We start from the raw sequence: 15,156 nt of genomic DNA on the forward strand, positions 1-15,156 counted from the left end.
CAAGGAGAAATCCTGTTTGCCTTCTTTATTCAGGTCCAACTTGTCCCCCTATGTGTTTTACACCTTTCACTTTTGATAACTTTATTTTAGGAAAATATTTTGAGCAGAAGAATGCAGGACAAATCTAACTGATGATAGATAAAGTTGGGGGCCTGCGAAAACATGTTCTGGCTCATTGGGCTCCAAGATACTATCATTACTTTTTACAATCCTCTCACACTTTTCTCATTGCCAGATTTGGAGAGTGTAACATTCTTACATTGATATAAATTAACATTACATATTTCAGATTGTGGAGCAATCCATCATAATGCATTTAGGATATGTGGATTTTGGCAGTAAACTATAATGGTTTTTCAATCAATGGATCTAACAGTTGTCATTAGGAAAATTCTCAGATGTAGTACATGATGCTGTATAAAGTCACTTACCTCAACAGCCTGCTACTCAAAGCCTTAATGGATTTCTAAGCAATGCATTATGCCTCTCTGATGAACTGAAAGTTGCAGTATGAGATATTTGGAATGTATTTGGATTTCAGAATCCAAGAGTCATAGAGACATACAGCGTGGAAATAGTCCCTCTGGTCCAACTTGTCCATGCCGACCAGATATCCTAAATAAATCTATTGCCATTTGCCAGCATTTGGCCAGTTCAAACACATGCTATTCATACACCCATCCAGTTGTCTTTTAACTGATGTCATTGTACCAGCCTCCATCATTTCCTCTGGCAGCTCATTCCATGCACACACCACCCTCTGTGTGAAAAGATTGCCCCTTAGTTCCCTTTTAAATCTTTGCCTCTCACTTTAAATCTATGCTGTCTAGTTTTGGACGACTCCACCCCTGGAGAAAAACCTTGGGTATTCACGTAGCCATGTCCCTCAGGATTTTATAAATCTCGAAGGTTACCTCTTAGCCTGTGATGCTTGAGGGAAAATCGGCCCAGCCTATTCATACTCTCCAGGTATTTCAAACCCTCCAACCCTGGCAACATCCTTGTAAATCTTTTCTGAACCCTTTCAAGTTTCACAACATCCTTCCTAATGCAGGGTGACCAGAATTACATGCAGTTTTCCAATAACAGCCTAACCAATGTCCTGTACAGTTGCAACATGACCTCCCAATTCCTATACTTGATGCACTGACCACTAAAGGAAAGCATACCAAATGCCTTCTTCACTATCCTATATACCTGTTTCAAGGAACTATGAACCTACACTCCAAGGTCTCTTTGTTCAGCAACACTCCCAGAACCTTAACATTAAGTGTATGTGTCCTGACCTGGTTTGCCTTTCCAATATTTGTCACCTCACATTTATCCAAGTTAAACTCCATCTGCCAGACCTTGGACCATTGGCTCATCTGATCACAATCCCATTGTAACCTGAGATAGCCTTCTTCGCTGTTTGCTGCACCTCCTATTTTGATGTCATCTGCCTCCTATGTTCACATTCAAACTATTTGTATAAATGACAAAAAGAAGTGGACCCAGCACCAATCCTTTTGGCACAGCACTGGTCACAGGCCTCCAATCTGAAAAGCAATACTCCATCACCACCTTCTGTCTTTTACCTTCAAGCTAATTCTCCCTGTATTCCATGTGATCTATCCTTGCCAACCAGCCTACCACGAGGAACCTTGTCAAACATCTTACTGAAGTCCACATAGATCACATCCACTGCTCTGCCCTCATCAATTCTCTTTGTTACTTCTTCAAAAATCTCAATCAGGTTAGTGAGACATGATTTCTCACGCACAAAGCCAAGTTGACAATCCCTACCAGTCCTTGCCTTTCTAAATACACATAAATCCTGCCCCGTAGGATTCCCCCCAACAACGTTCTCACCACTGATATCAGGCTCATCAGTCTACAAAGTTCCCTGGCTTTTCCTTACCACCTTTCTTAAATAGTGACACCGCATTGGCCAATTGCGACTCTTCTGGCACCTCATCTGTAGCTATTGATGATACAAATATGTCAGCAAGGGGCCCAGCAATCACTTCCCTAGCTTCCCACAGAGTTCTAGGGTTCACCTGATCAGTTCCTGGGGATTTATCCACTTTCATGCTTTTTAAGACATCCAACATCACCTTGTCTGTTAAATAGACACTTTTTTCAAAATTGTGCTATTTATTTCCCCACATATTTGATAAGGTGCCACAATTACATGTTTAAAATGGGTAAAAGCTCATAGTATTAATATAGTCCTGGGTTTGCTCTCACTGGTGAAAGGATTGTGCCTGCCATTCCCCTGACTGATAGCTGCCTACAATCTGTTTGAGCTTGTAAATGGAGACTTTCTCTAGTCCTGCAACTTTTCAAGCCACCGTACTCAATGAGCTTGGTCACCTATACACAGAGAAAGAAATGAGAAAGCTCTTCAACTAATCAGATTGAAGAATACTTATTGTGACGTACGAAGTCTAAGTCAGGAAGTTCAAACCAGGAACTAAATTCAAGAAGGTGAAATAAAGATTGGGAAATATGGATGGGATTAAGGGAGAAAAAAACAGTAAAGGCTAAAATAGACAGTAGTTTTCTTTGAGAGAAAAGGCTTTTATGTTTAAAATTCAAATTTCTTAGCCAAAGCTATTATTCTATCATAGTTATATATGATACGAACATAGGAAATTGGAGGTGAAATGAACTATTTTCTAACTTATTTCCACTTCCTCTCACTATCTTTGTCTCCTTTAATTCTCTTAATACCCATAACATATGTTAACCTTTGTCTTGGCTGTTTTCAGTGAGCACCAGAAATTCCAAATATTCAAAATTCTTTAACTGAAGACATTTCTGCTCGTCATCACACTTAATGACTGACATGTTGTTCTGATGCTGTGACACTGTGCTGGATTCTCCAGCCAAAGCAAACTTTTTCATAGTATCTATAAAGTTCTTCAGGAACATTAATTCACCCCTCTTTTTTCATAAATCCCCAAAATGAAATACAAGCCTAATTTATTCAATCTGTCTTCATCGGATAATTCCCTCACCCTGTGAGTTACATTATTGAACTTATGTTGCACTTACCATTGTGCATGTATGTTCCTTCCTTTGGTTAGTTCACCAAAACTGCACACTTATCACACTGTTCAAAAATCATTCCTGAATACACAAGCTCTAACTTTAGGTAATTTTTAGTAGGGAACTAGTGGACAGATCTAATAGGTTCACACCATTGTATTTATTTATTGAATGCTGCATCTATGGTCAAGAGCAGCAGTGACATACTTTGTGATGGGTAGTGCCATTTAAAGTGGTATCTGGATTTGCATGTATGGTTGTGCATATGGAGACCAGAAGTTGCTGTGAGATTTCCTCCACCGTAACTATTGAGAGCTGATTGCTTTTATCATTATTTTCATTGTACGTTTTGGACCAACAAATTACTGAGCAGATCTGGAAGAACAGAAGTAAGAGCTAATGGTAAATGAGAAAAGCTGTTCCTGTTACAGAGTTGTAAAGCTCCACAAACATCTGCTTTGTCTTTCGAGAACAGCTTTCCAAGGTTAAGTGGTAGAAAGAGATTGCTTGGAGTTTTGCTTAATCACTTTTGTTGTGAAGGATTAATACTGCAAGCATTATTTTAAGATGGCAAAGAACATATAATAATTTGAATGTTTTTGTCATGACATATTTTATATTTTTATGTGTAAACCTTTTATTCATATTATTTTTATACTCTTAAGAATTTTAAAAGATGCATGCTAATATTTCATTTAACAGGAAGACATGGAAAAACGTGGAGAAAGCAAGTTAATGAATGAAAAGAAATTGCGTGAGTTTTTGCTCAAAATTTATAAACATTATTTTGCTGAAAGCAGCACTATTATGAAAGAAGTATTATATTCTGTCAAGTTAGTTTATATACTGACTCACCACCTAACTCTTCAAAGCCAGATCATTCATCCCTGCAATTCTAAAAACATTTAAGATGCCCATCATTGTCCTTCACTTAGTCAGCACCCCATACACCACCTTAACTATTCTCTCCCTCTGCAATCACCAGTGCACAATGGCAGCAGTGTGAGCCATCTATAAGATGCACTGCAGCAACCATCAGGTTTCCTCAAACATCACTTTTGAAACATACGACCTCTGTTATCTAGGAGAACAAGGGAGTTTTGCTTGCAAGGCAAGTCGGAATATCATCACTGTCAGTTCCCTTCCAAGTAACACACCATCCTGACTTGTAACTATATTACTATTCCTTCACTATTGCTGGGTCAAAATCCTGAACTTCTTAACAGCATTGTTAGTGTAACTATATCTCACAGACTACAGTGGTTCATAAAGTTAAATCACTACCGTCTTTTCAAGGGCACATAGACAGACAACAGGTGGCGGGTTTGACATTCAGGTTCACATCCCAGAAGTGAATATGAAAAAAACAGAACTCCAGTAAAGCAATGTATTTTGTATTAGTTGGAGAGAGCTTTTCTCTTGCTAAACAGTATGGGTAAATTCCCCTTATAGTATTAATGCCATCCTGTGGAGATAACTGGGGAGACAAAAAATAGTAAATTTAAGAAAGCTAACAAGGTAGTGGGATGTATAAGATAAACAAAGCAGCCACACGGGCTGGTAACTGTCCCCAATCATGATATCCATCAGTTATCTTAACCAAGTTCCAACTTGCATCAGCATAACTGTTAAGATGGCTCAGAATTTGCAGAGAATTGTTAGCATGACTATGGGAATTCCACTGTTTTCTCAGAGGGAATTTGAATATATTCAATGTATGTTAAAACATGATGTTTACAAGCTTCTCCGATATTTTGTGTCCTCTCTCAAATATTGTCATCAAAAACCTCATACTCATTTGCAAAGTTCCACCCATGTGAAAAATTAACTCGTGCAAGTTATCTTGAGTTACACAAATAATGCACTGGTGTGGATTTTGGATCTACAATTTTGGTGCAATGTAGACTAGATTAGACTAGACTAGACTAGACTAGACTTACAGTGTGGAAACAGGCCCTTCGGCCCAACAAGTCCACACCGACCCGCCGAAGCGAAACCCACCCATACCCCTACATTTTGTAGTTTGTATTTAACTGACATCTCCGCACTGCAGTTTCTGGTATCTTATAGCAACTTTCTTTGAGTTCTTCTTATTGAATCCAGCATTGTATTTGATTGCAGTACTGTCCCTTGAAGTGCAATTAAAGTTTTTAGGAGTCCGTCCCTGTCATATGATCACAATGACAGCAACTGGAATTACTTTTTGAATTGGCATACCATTATGTTCCTACATAATGGTAGAAGAGCTGAGATACTTGAGGTTCTGTGGGTGATATGTAAAGGCAGAAGCCACAGACTAGCTGATGTCAAAAACACAGCAACACCATTATCGGGTGTTTTCTTGAACTGTGTTTAATCTGCTGGCATTACTTCACCAAACAACAGATAAGAGCTGAATTGGCCAGACTGATTGCAGTCTAGATTAGAGTGGTGCTGGAAAAGCACAGCAGGTCAGGCCACAGGAAAATCAACATCTTGGGCAAAAGCCCTTTATCAGGAATGAAGGAGGGACCCTCCGGGTTGGAGAGATAAATGGGAGTTGGGACGGGGCTGTGGAGAAGGTAGCCAAGAGTACAATAGGTGGATGGAAGTGGGGATGTAGGTGATAGGTCAGAAAAGAGAGTGGAGCGGATAGGTGGGAAGGAAGATTGACAGGTAGGACAGGTCATGAGGATGGTGCTGAGCTGGAAGGTTGGAGCTGGGGTAGGGTGGGGCAAGGGGGAATGAGGTCTCTATTACAGTGTACTTTTTCTCAAACTGATGCAACTAATTCTTCTGTTACTTGTTCTTCTTCACCCTTGCATTGAAGATCAAAATTAAATAATTTGTTTTTCTTTGCCAGTTTCATCTTTTAACAAAGATGGGAAGAGGAAGACTAAGTTAGGTCGTAGTCGTTCACTTGGTGGTCGGGTAGCTCCTCCAAAAATCACCACTGATAAATCCACAATGTAAGTAAGGTCAAATTAGGCAAATGCCTTAAAACTAGGGGCAAGTTGTAAACATCACTTGTTCGTGTTTCTTTCTATCCACAAAAATTATATCAACACAAATAGTTTGATTTGATTTGAGATTTGACTTGGGTTAATCCAAACAATAGCACCACCTAGTTCTCAAAGCAAAAATTGTATTTAGCAGGTATATAAAACAGAAATATTTCTTTGTGGTAAAAATAAATAATTTTGTATTTTGAGTTAATTTAGCAATAAAAAATTCTGGTTTATTTTTGGGGAGTTCTTAATCCTCTACAAAATCAGTTGTGTCTATGATACATTTCGTTGTGGCTCTTTATCATTTCTACTGATAGCATCACAACGTTAGGCAGATTACCCGTGACCTTGTGGCCAGGTAATTTACAATCACTAATAGGTAGTTTCAACTAGGTACTGATTTGGCTTTAGTGCATACATTGTACAAAAGCCAGATAGTCACTTCTGCAGCATAGCTGGGAGTTGTGCATTGAGACCCTACAGAATTCCTAGAAAAACCTAAAGGTCACCACTAGACTGTGACCCTGCAAAATCCCCCTCTCCCCCACCCAAAGGAAAAAGACAGTACCACCACCACCACAAGCCGACTGCCCAGCAGACCAAATATCCCCACCCATTTTGACTGCCTTCATCACTTAACCAAATCTCTTTCCTACTTTGCGCTACTTATCCGGCATGTTACTTACTGGACACCTTGCTGTCCTGGCACCCGAGTGGCTGTCTGTGAAGCTGAGCATTTAAATAATGGATCAGATTTTAATCTAAGTATAACAGTGATGCTAACAACTTCCATTGTCATTAATATGCAAATCAGATAGCAATCTCAGGCATGTGCAAATGTGAAATTCAATGCAAAATATCTGGACCTACTTTACAAGATGTACTATTCTGCCTTTTTCTGTGCAAAAATTCACCTCCTCATCTGACTTCTCTTCTAATTTTACTGAACAGTGTTATAATTATGGACTGAATTTTTCAAAGAAAATTATTGCTTGTCTATTTCAATCTAAGAGCATAAGTTTTCCAATTGCCAAGCAATTTTTTTGACATTGAAATTGAACATTCTCCAAGAATTGAGTCCATTCCGTCAACTTTTAATGTTTCTGGAAATCTTTAAAAAAAAAGGCATGTTTAAACATTTTCTAAACCTCTTTTAGCTGTCTTAAAACATAGAGCAAAGAACAGTATAGCATAGTACAGGTCCTTGGGCCCTTGATGTTGTGTCGACCTTTTATCCTACTCTAAGATCAAACTAACCTACATATCCTTCGATTTACTATATTCCATGTGCCTACCCAAGAATCATTTAAATGTCTCTAATCTATCTGACTCTGCTACCAGTGCTGATAGTGCATTCCATGCACCCACCACTCTGTGTAAAGAACCAACCCCTGACATCTGCTCTGAACCTTCCTCCAATCAGCTTAAAATTATGTCCCTTTGTCATTGCTGTTTCTGCCCTGGGTAAAAGTCTTTGATTATTCATTCTACCTATCCCCCTCATCATCTTGTAAGCCTCTATCAAGTCACCTCTCATCCTTCTTCGCTCCAATGAGAAAAGCTCTAGCTCCCTCAACCTTTCTTCATAAGACCTGCCCTCCAGTCCAGGCAGCAGCTTGGTAAATCTCCTCTGCATCCTCTTTAAAGCTTCCACAACATTCCTGTAATGAGGTGACCAGAACTGAACACAGTATTCCAAGAATGGTCTAACCAGGGCATTGCAGAGCTACAGCATAACCTCATGGCACTTAAACTCAATCCCTCTGCTAATGAAAGACAACACACATACATCTTCTTAACCTATCAACTTGGGTGGCAACTTTGAGGGATCTATGGACATGGACCCCAAGATCCCTCTGTTCCTCCACACTGCCAAGAATCCTGCCTTTAACCCTGTAATCTGCATTCAAATTCGACCTTCTAAAATGAATCACTTCACACTTTTCCAGAATGAACTCCATCTGCCAGTTATCAGCCCAGTTCTGCATCCTGTCAATGTCCCATTACAACCTACAACAGCCCTCCACACTATCCACCGCTCACCAATGCTTGTGTCATCAGCAAACTTATTAACCAACCTTTCCACTTCCTCATCCAAGTCATTAATAAAAATCACAAAGAACAGAAGACCCAGAACAGATCCCTGCGGAACACCACTGGTCACTGAGCTCCAAGCTGAATATGTCCATCTCCCACTACCCTCTGTCTTTTATGAGCCAGCCAATTCTGTATCCAGAATTTCCCTGTATCCCACGCCTTCTTACTTTCTGAATGAGCCTACCATGGGGAACCTTATCAAATGCCTTGCTAAAATCCATGTATACCATATCCACTGCTCTACCTTCATCAATGTATTTTGTCACATCCTCAAAGAATTCAATAAGGCTTTGAGACATTACCTGCCCCTCACAAAAACATGCTGACTATCTCGAATCAAACTGTGCTTTTCCCAGTAATCATAAATCCTATCTTTCAGAATCCCCTCCAATAATTTGCCCGCCATAGATGTAAGACTGACTCGCCTGTAATTCCCAGGATTATCCCTATTCCCTTTCTTGAACAGCAGAGTAACTTTTGTCACTCTCTGATCATCTGGCACTACTCCAGTGCACAGTGAGGACGTAAAGATCATCGCCAAAAGCGTAGCAATCTTTTCCCTCACCTTCTGTAGTAACCTAGGGTATATCCTGTCTGGCCCAGGGGGCTTATCTATCCTTATGGTTTTCAAAGTTTTCAGCACATCCTCCTTCTTAACATCAATCTGTTCGAGCATATCAGCCTTTTCACGCTATCCTCAGAAACTTCAAGGTCCCTCTCAGTAGTGAATACTGAAGCGAAGTATTTATTAAGGACCTCCCCTACCTCCTCCAACTCCAGGCATAAGTTCCCTCCACTATCCCTGATTGTTCCTACCCTCACTCTGGCCATCCTCTTGCTCCTCACATAAGTGCCTTAGGGTTTTTCTTAATTCTACCCGCTGAAGCTTTTTCTTGCTCCCTTCTAGCTCTCCTAAGTCCATTCTTCAGTTCCTTCCTGGCCACCCAGTAACCCTTTAGAGCCCTGTCTGATCCTTGCCTCCTCAGCCGTAAGTAAGCTTTCTTTTTCCTCTTGACTAACTGTTCCACATCCCTTGTCACCCAAGGTTCCTTCACCTTACCATTCCTTCCTTGCCTAAGTGTGACAAAGCTATCCAGCACTATCAGCAAGTGCTCCCTAAACAACCTCCACATTTCTGTTGTGCATTTTCCTGAGAATGTCTGTTTCCAGTTTAGGCACCCCAGTTCCTGTCTGATAGCATTGTAGTTTCCCTCCCCTCCCCCAAATAAATACTTTTCCATACCATCTGCTGCTATCCCTCTCCATGACTATAGTAAAGGTCAGGAAGTTGTGATCACTATTACTGAAATATACTCCCACTGAGAGCTCTGACACCTAGCTTGGTTCATGGCCAACCACCAAATCCAATATAGCCTCCCCTTTCATCAACCGATCTACACGTTGAGTCAAGAATCCTTCCTGGACACACCTGACAAAAACTGCTCCATCCAAACTATTGGAACTAAGGAGGTTCCAATCATTATTAAGGAAGTTAAAATTACCGATGACAACATCTCTGTTGTTTCTGCACCTTTCCAAAACCTGTCTCCCAATCTACTCCTCCCTGTCTCTGCTGCTATTGGGGTGTCTGTAGAAAACTCCAGTAAAGTGACTGCCCCTTCCTGTTTGTGACTTGAACCCCTACTCACTTTGTAGACAAACCCTCCTCGATAACCTCCCTTTCTGTAGCTGTGATACTACCCTTAATTAGCAATGCCACTCCCTCACCACTTTTATCTATCCCAACTCCTCCCCCCCCCCCCAGTCCTTTTGAACCATCTAAACCTGGAACATCCAACAACCATTCCTGCCCCTGTGATATCCAAGTCTCTGTAGCGGCCACAACATTATAGTTCCAAGTACTGATCCATGCTCTATGTTCATCACCCTTATTCTTGATGTTACTTGAGTTAAAATACACACATTTCATCCCATCACACTGACTGCAAACTTGTCCTATCAACGGTCTGTCCCTCCTCATGGACTCTCTGCACACTGTATCTGGCTATACACTAGCTACTCCATCCTCAGATCTGCAGCTCCGGTTCCCAACACCCCTCCCCCACCGCCCCCGGCCAAACTAGTTTGAACTCTCCCGAAGAGCTCATGCAAATCTCCCACCCAGGATATTATTACTCCTTCAATTCAGGTGCAACCCATCCTTCTTGTGCAGGTCCCACCTTCCCCAGAAGGTATCCCAAAGATATCTAAAGCCCTCCCTCCTACACCAGCCCTGCAGCCACATGTTCATCTGCACTCTCTCTCTGTTCCTAGCCTCACCAGCCCATGGCACCGGTAGCAATCCTGAGATTACTATTCTGCTCGTCCTGCCTTTAGCTTTCAACCTAACTCCCTATATTCCCTTTACAGGTCCTCATCCCTATTCGTAGCACTGTCATTTCTATCAATGGGTACTACGACTTCTGGCTGCTCACCATCCCCCTTAAGAATCCTGTAGACTCGATCCAAGACATCCCTAATCCTGGCAACCGGGAGGCATTATACCATCCGGGGGTTTCGTTCGTGACCACAGAATCTCTCGCCTGTTCCTCTCACCATTGAATCACCTATCGCCATCGCTCTCCTATTCTCCCCCCATCCCTTCTGAGCCACAGAGACCAGGGCGCTGAGGCTTTCCCCTGGGAGGTCCCACCCCACCCCCACCCCACCCTGTAACACTATCTAACAGTCTTCTCATCCAATCGTTCTTTTCATCTTTTTTCTCTTCTTTTGTTGTCTGACCTAACACTGAATTCACTAGTTTAACTGATACTTATTGGTTCAGATTCTCTGTTATTCCTGAACTGTTCATTCTGGTTAATTGAGGAGCTTGCCCGTTTCAGTTTCTTGCTGCTTTAAAGGGCACAACACAATCTGCTACTTGTAGCGCTTTAACATTTAAATTAAAAGCTCACAGAAATGGGTAAGATTAATGGATGGTGAGCAGTGAGATTCATCATTTGCATAAATCCTAGCTTCTTATGTATATTATAAGTCAAATTATTTTAATTGAAATGTAAATAGATTCCTAATCTCACATGCAATGTTTGTATTCAAGGAAACTTACTTCAGCAGCATCAAATTCTCAAATTGCTACAACTACAAAAAATGCTCTACTGTCATTTGGTAAGTAGATAATTCACGTTTTTTTTCGCAGCATCACAATCATTTGTGTGCACTTCAAAAAGACAATTGAAGAATGCATTTCCAGCATGAGCTAGAAGGACCAAATGACTGCCTCCCATGTTGTCTGACACTGTATTTTGTGTATAAAAAATCAAATAGAAGAAATGATTAATCAGATTTTAATAATAAGTACAAATGTGTCATTGTCCTGGAGGATAACAATGATTATCAGAAAGATTGAACATTGTGCAAGCAGATATATAATTGTTAATGTACAAAAATCTTGCGTTTGTGATGTATATCTTGCTATTGTTTGGTAAGCAAATGAAACTATTAATTTGTGCAAATAAAATGACATGAAAAGTAAGTGAGGTAAATGATCAGGTAATTTATTTTCATAGTCTTGTTTGTACTTTTGAGGTGAAAATAGCCATCTTTACCATTTGGGGTGTTCAGTAGAATCCCAGTGGGTATGTAGGTGATGGCAGTGGCCAAGCTGCAGCTGGAAGGTTCTGCTGCGAATAGGATAGGACTCTGCAGACAATTAGATTTTGAACGAGTTGCTACTCGGTATTTTCTCCCCTTGCTTTTTCTCATTCCCTGCACTCCTTTCAAAGGAGGCTCAGGTTGCACTTTTTTTCATCAGATGTGTGAGCTTCTCCCACAACTCTCAGTTGAAATTAAAACTCTTAAGCAGAGCCTTTTCAAATATCTTGAACCACTTCCTTTGACTGCCATGAAAGTGTACCATAGTCCTCAGCCCTCAGTAGTGGACTGCTGCAGCACACTGGTGTGATGTGAGAACTGTCCAAGTGTGCCACAAAATTTTGTATAAAGATAATGAAAATCAATGTTAAATAAATTTGAATGATTAATGCATTTGACCCTTATATAGTTTGTTGTTTGTGCTTTATTGCAAACCGTCTCATGAGATTGTAACCACAGTAAAAGTGATGTGTATGAGGAGTCAATTCAACTGGAAAAGTGGGTGTGCCAAGGAAATTGGTGTCTTACTCAAGTGTGCAAGATATTGAAAAGGTTGGAAACCATTGCTAGGAAATTCTGGTTCATTAGGCAGACTCTCAGATATTTGAAGTCTGTCAATAAGGTTGGACTTTTTGTTTTGACAATTCTTGCATGTGGCTCTTCATTGATGAAACGTTGCATAGATCAATGACCTTGCAATGATTTAATTAAGGATTTTCTGAATTAGGCCTGTATGTTACTTCTGTTTTTTTGGTGCTATAAGAAGATTGAAATTGATATATGCACTGGAGAACAAATTCATGTGATATTGCATGTCCTGTATGATCATCAGCAAACAGGAAATTGCGAACTATGTCCTTGGAGAACTTGGCCATTGCCCAGAGAGTTGTCTGAAGTTGAGTAGCTTCCTTTACATATTTGACAAGTTCATTTTTGCTTGTACAGGTACAGGCATCTTTATTCATGCTATATTCGTGTTCCTTGCTCCCCTTTAAACTGAAACAGTTCAATGAGCTTCTTCACCAGGTATTTACTTCTAGCCTTGGTGACCTCAGCTAGGATAGTCTCAGCTCCTGAAAGTTTATTGCTAGGCAGCGATTTGTGTGGTTCTGTTGTCTCTGACTGTATAGAAGGGTCGTCAGTGAATAAGTTGAACAGATTGAGGGAAGGATGTTGGTCAGGATGCCAGGCAATTTTTTTTTAAGAATAGTTATGTAGTTTCTTCTCAGTCTTTAGAGATTGGAAACTGAGGTATCCTCTCAGCATCTTATTTGAAAGACAGCCCTTTCCTAAACTCAAGCACCAATTTAAACTATCTGCTCAAGTTTAGAGTGTAGTCTGGAGTCCATGGACTTCACTCTGAATTCTGAGCCAAACTGATATGTGAGAGTACTTACAAAAGTGTTGACTGCAAATAGATTCTGGTTGTACCAGTGAGTTGTTATATTTATGTCATATATTAATAGCTAGAAGTATGCTCTGGGAAATACAAATACTTGATTATGTAAACAAAATAACGTTTTTGTTCGTGTATTGTAAAATTACATTCTGCTTGCAACATGTCAATTTTATAAGATTGTCAACAGAAAAAAAAGCAAATGGTAACAATGCCCCAATGCGTATACGTATGTCCTAATATGTTATACTTCACTTTAGATGGGATGCTTCAGAGTCATTCTTCAAGTTCTGGAGGGACTGCCACCCTGCCAACTTGTTCTTCTCGTTTTTATTCAGCGAACTCCAATGAACACAAAACAAACGGGGGTAAAGATACTCTTCCAAAGAAGTTTAACTTGTAAGTCCATGCATGTAAATTTGTTCTATGGCCTGCAAGGCCAATAAATAAGATTTTTTTAAATAAATATGCTTCCATTCACTTACCTTGCCCGACTTTCCTGAAGTCACCACAACTTTGATTGTTATTGCTTCATAACTGTCAACTGTTTTGTACAGTCTTTACCCAAAATGGTAATTCTCATATAAGCCAAATGTTTCAATCCTTGGATATAATCTTGTGTCCTCCCTCCCTATCAGCAGCACAGGATTCTGACTTAGTGTGGTTTATAACACTGATCCAGTCACCTGTTTGCACTTTCTACCAGAGATTAGTGATAGAAATGTAAAAGCATTTTAATTAAGCCAAAAGTTATTTACCTTCACCTTTAAAAATATTCAATGATCCCACCTCTACTCCTTCTGAAACAGAGTTCCAAAGTCTCACAAAATGCTGAGAAAAAAATTCTGCTCATTGTTGTCTTAGAAGGGTGACTTCTAAATTTTAAAGGAACAGTCCTAGTTCTGGACTCACCGACAAAAGGCAAAATCCTTTTTCATAACCAATTTGTCAAGATTGCTCAGGATCTTATATGCTTCAACCAAGTCACCTCTCGTTCTTCAGAATTCCAATTTCTCCAAGCTTTTCTCATAAGACAAATTCCTCAGTCCCCATATCAATCTGGTAAATCTGTTCCTCTTTAAATAAGCAGACCAAATGTACTCACAGTATTTAAAATGTAATCTCACCAGTGTTCTGTATAAATGAAACATAACAACTTTAATATTATGTTCAATTCTTTCCATAATGAAGAATATTAACCACCTTAATCACGAGCTGTATCTATGTGCTATATTTTTGTGACTCTTGCACTAGAACACCTAGATCCCTCTGCACCTCAGAATTGTGCCATCATTCTTCATTTAAGTACTCACCTTTAGTATTCTTCCCATTGAAGTGAACAACTTTACATTTTCCCATGTTATACTCCATTTGCAAGTTTTTTTTGCCCATTCACTCAAACGTGTATATCTGTGTGCATTCTTCCTCTTCACAGCATGCTTTTCTACCTATTTTTGTTTATTCTGCAAATTTAGCTCCCATGCCTACATTCCACTCATCTAACAAGTTGATATAAACTATTAAAAATTAAGGCCTCAGCACAACCCCTGGAGAACTCCTCATCCTGCCAATCAGAATAAGACCTGTTTTCGACCCTTCTGTTTTCGACCAATCTTCTATCAATGCTAATATGTTATCGCCTCTACAATAAGCTACTGCTCTGCCCTTTTATAACCTTTCATATGGTACTTTGGCAGATACCTTCTGGAAGGAGATGTGTAAGATAAGGCGTTGGGGGCCGGGGAAGCGAAAATCATGAGGAGGTGGAGAGCGTTCATCCACTTTAATAACACCTTCCACCCTGACCTCAAATTTACCTGGACCGTCTCAGACTCCTCCCTCCCTTTCCTAGACCTCTCCATTTCTATCTCGAACAACCAACTCAACACGGACGTTTACAATAAACCGACTGACTCCCACAGCTACCTAGACTACACCTCCTCCCACCCTGCCCCCTGTAAAAACCCCATCCCATATTCCCAATTCCTTCGCCTTCGCCGCATCTGCTCCCAGGAGGACTAATTCCAATAT

General features: G+C 40.2%; 1 protein-coding gene across 1 annotated transcript in view; it reads left to right on the plus strand.

The window, feature by feature from the left end:
• The window catches only part of ppp4r4 (protein phosphatase 4, regulatory subunit 4), a 181,120-nt gene that overhangs the window by 157,390 nt on the left and 8,574 nt on the right, over positions 1-15,156 (plus strand). The window contains exons 20-23 of the mRNA XM_060828556.1: positions 3,736-3,787; positions 5,876-5,981; positions 11,176-11,243; positions 13,386-13,524. Of these exons, the coding sequence (XP_060684539.1) occupies positions 3,736-3,787; positions 5,876-5,981; positions 11,176-11,243; positions 13,386-13,524 (365 nt within the window). The remainder of the gene's footprint in view (positions 1-3,735; positions 3,788-5,875; positions 5,982-11,175; positions 11,244-13,385; positions 13,525-15,156) is intronic.

Source organism: Hemiscyllium ocellatum, chromosome 8 (genome assembly GCF_020745735.1).
Source record: "Hemiscyllium ocellatum isolate sHemOce1 chromosome 8, sHemOce1.pat.X.cur, whole genome shotgun sequence".
Classification (NCBI taxonomy): domain Eukaryota; kingdom Metazoa; phylum Chordata; class Chondrichthyes; order Orectolobiformes; family Hemiscylliidae; genus Hemiscyllium; species Hemiscyllium ocellatum.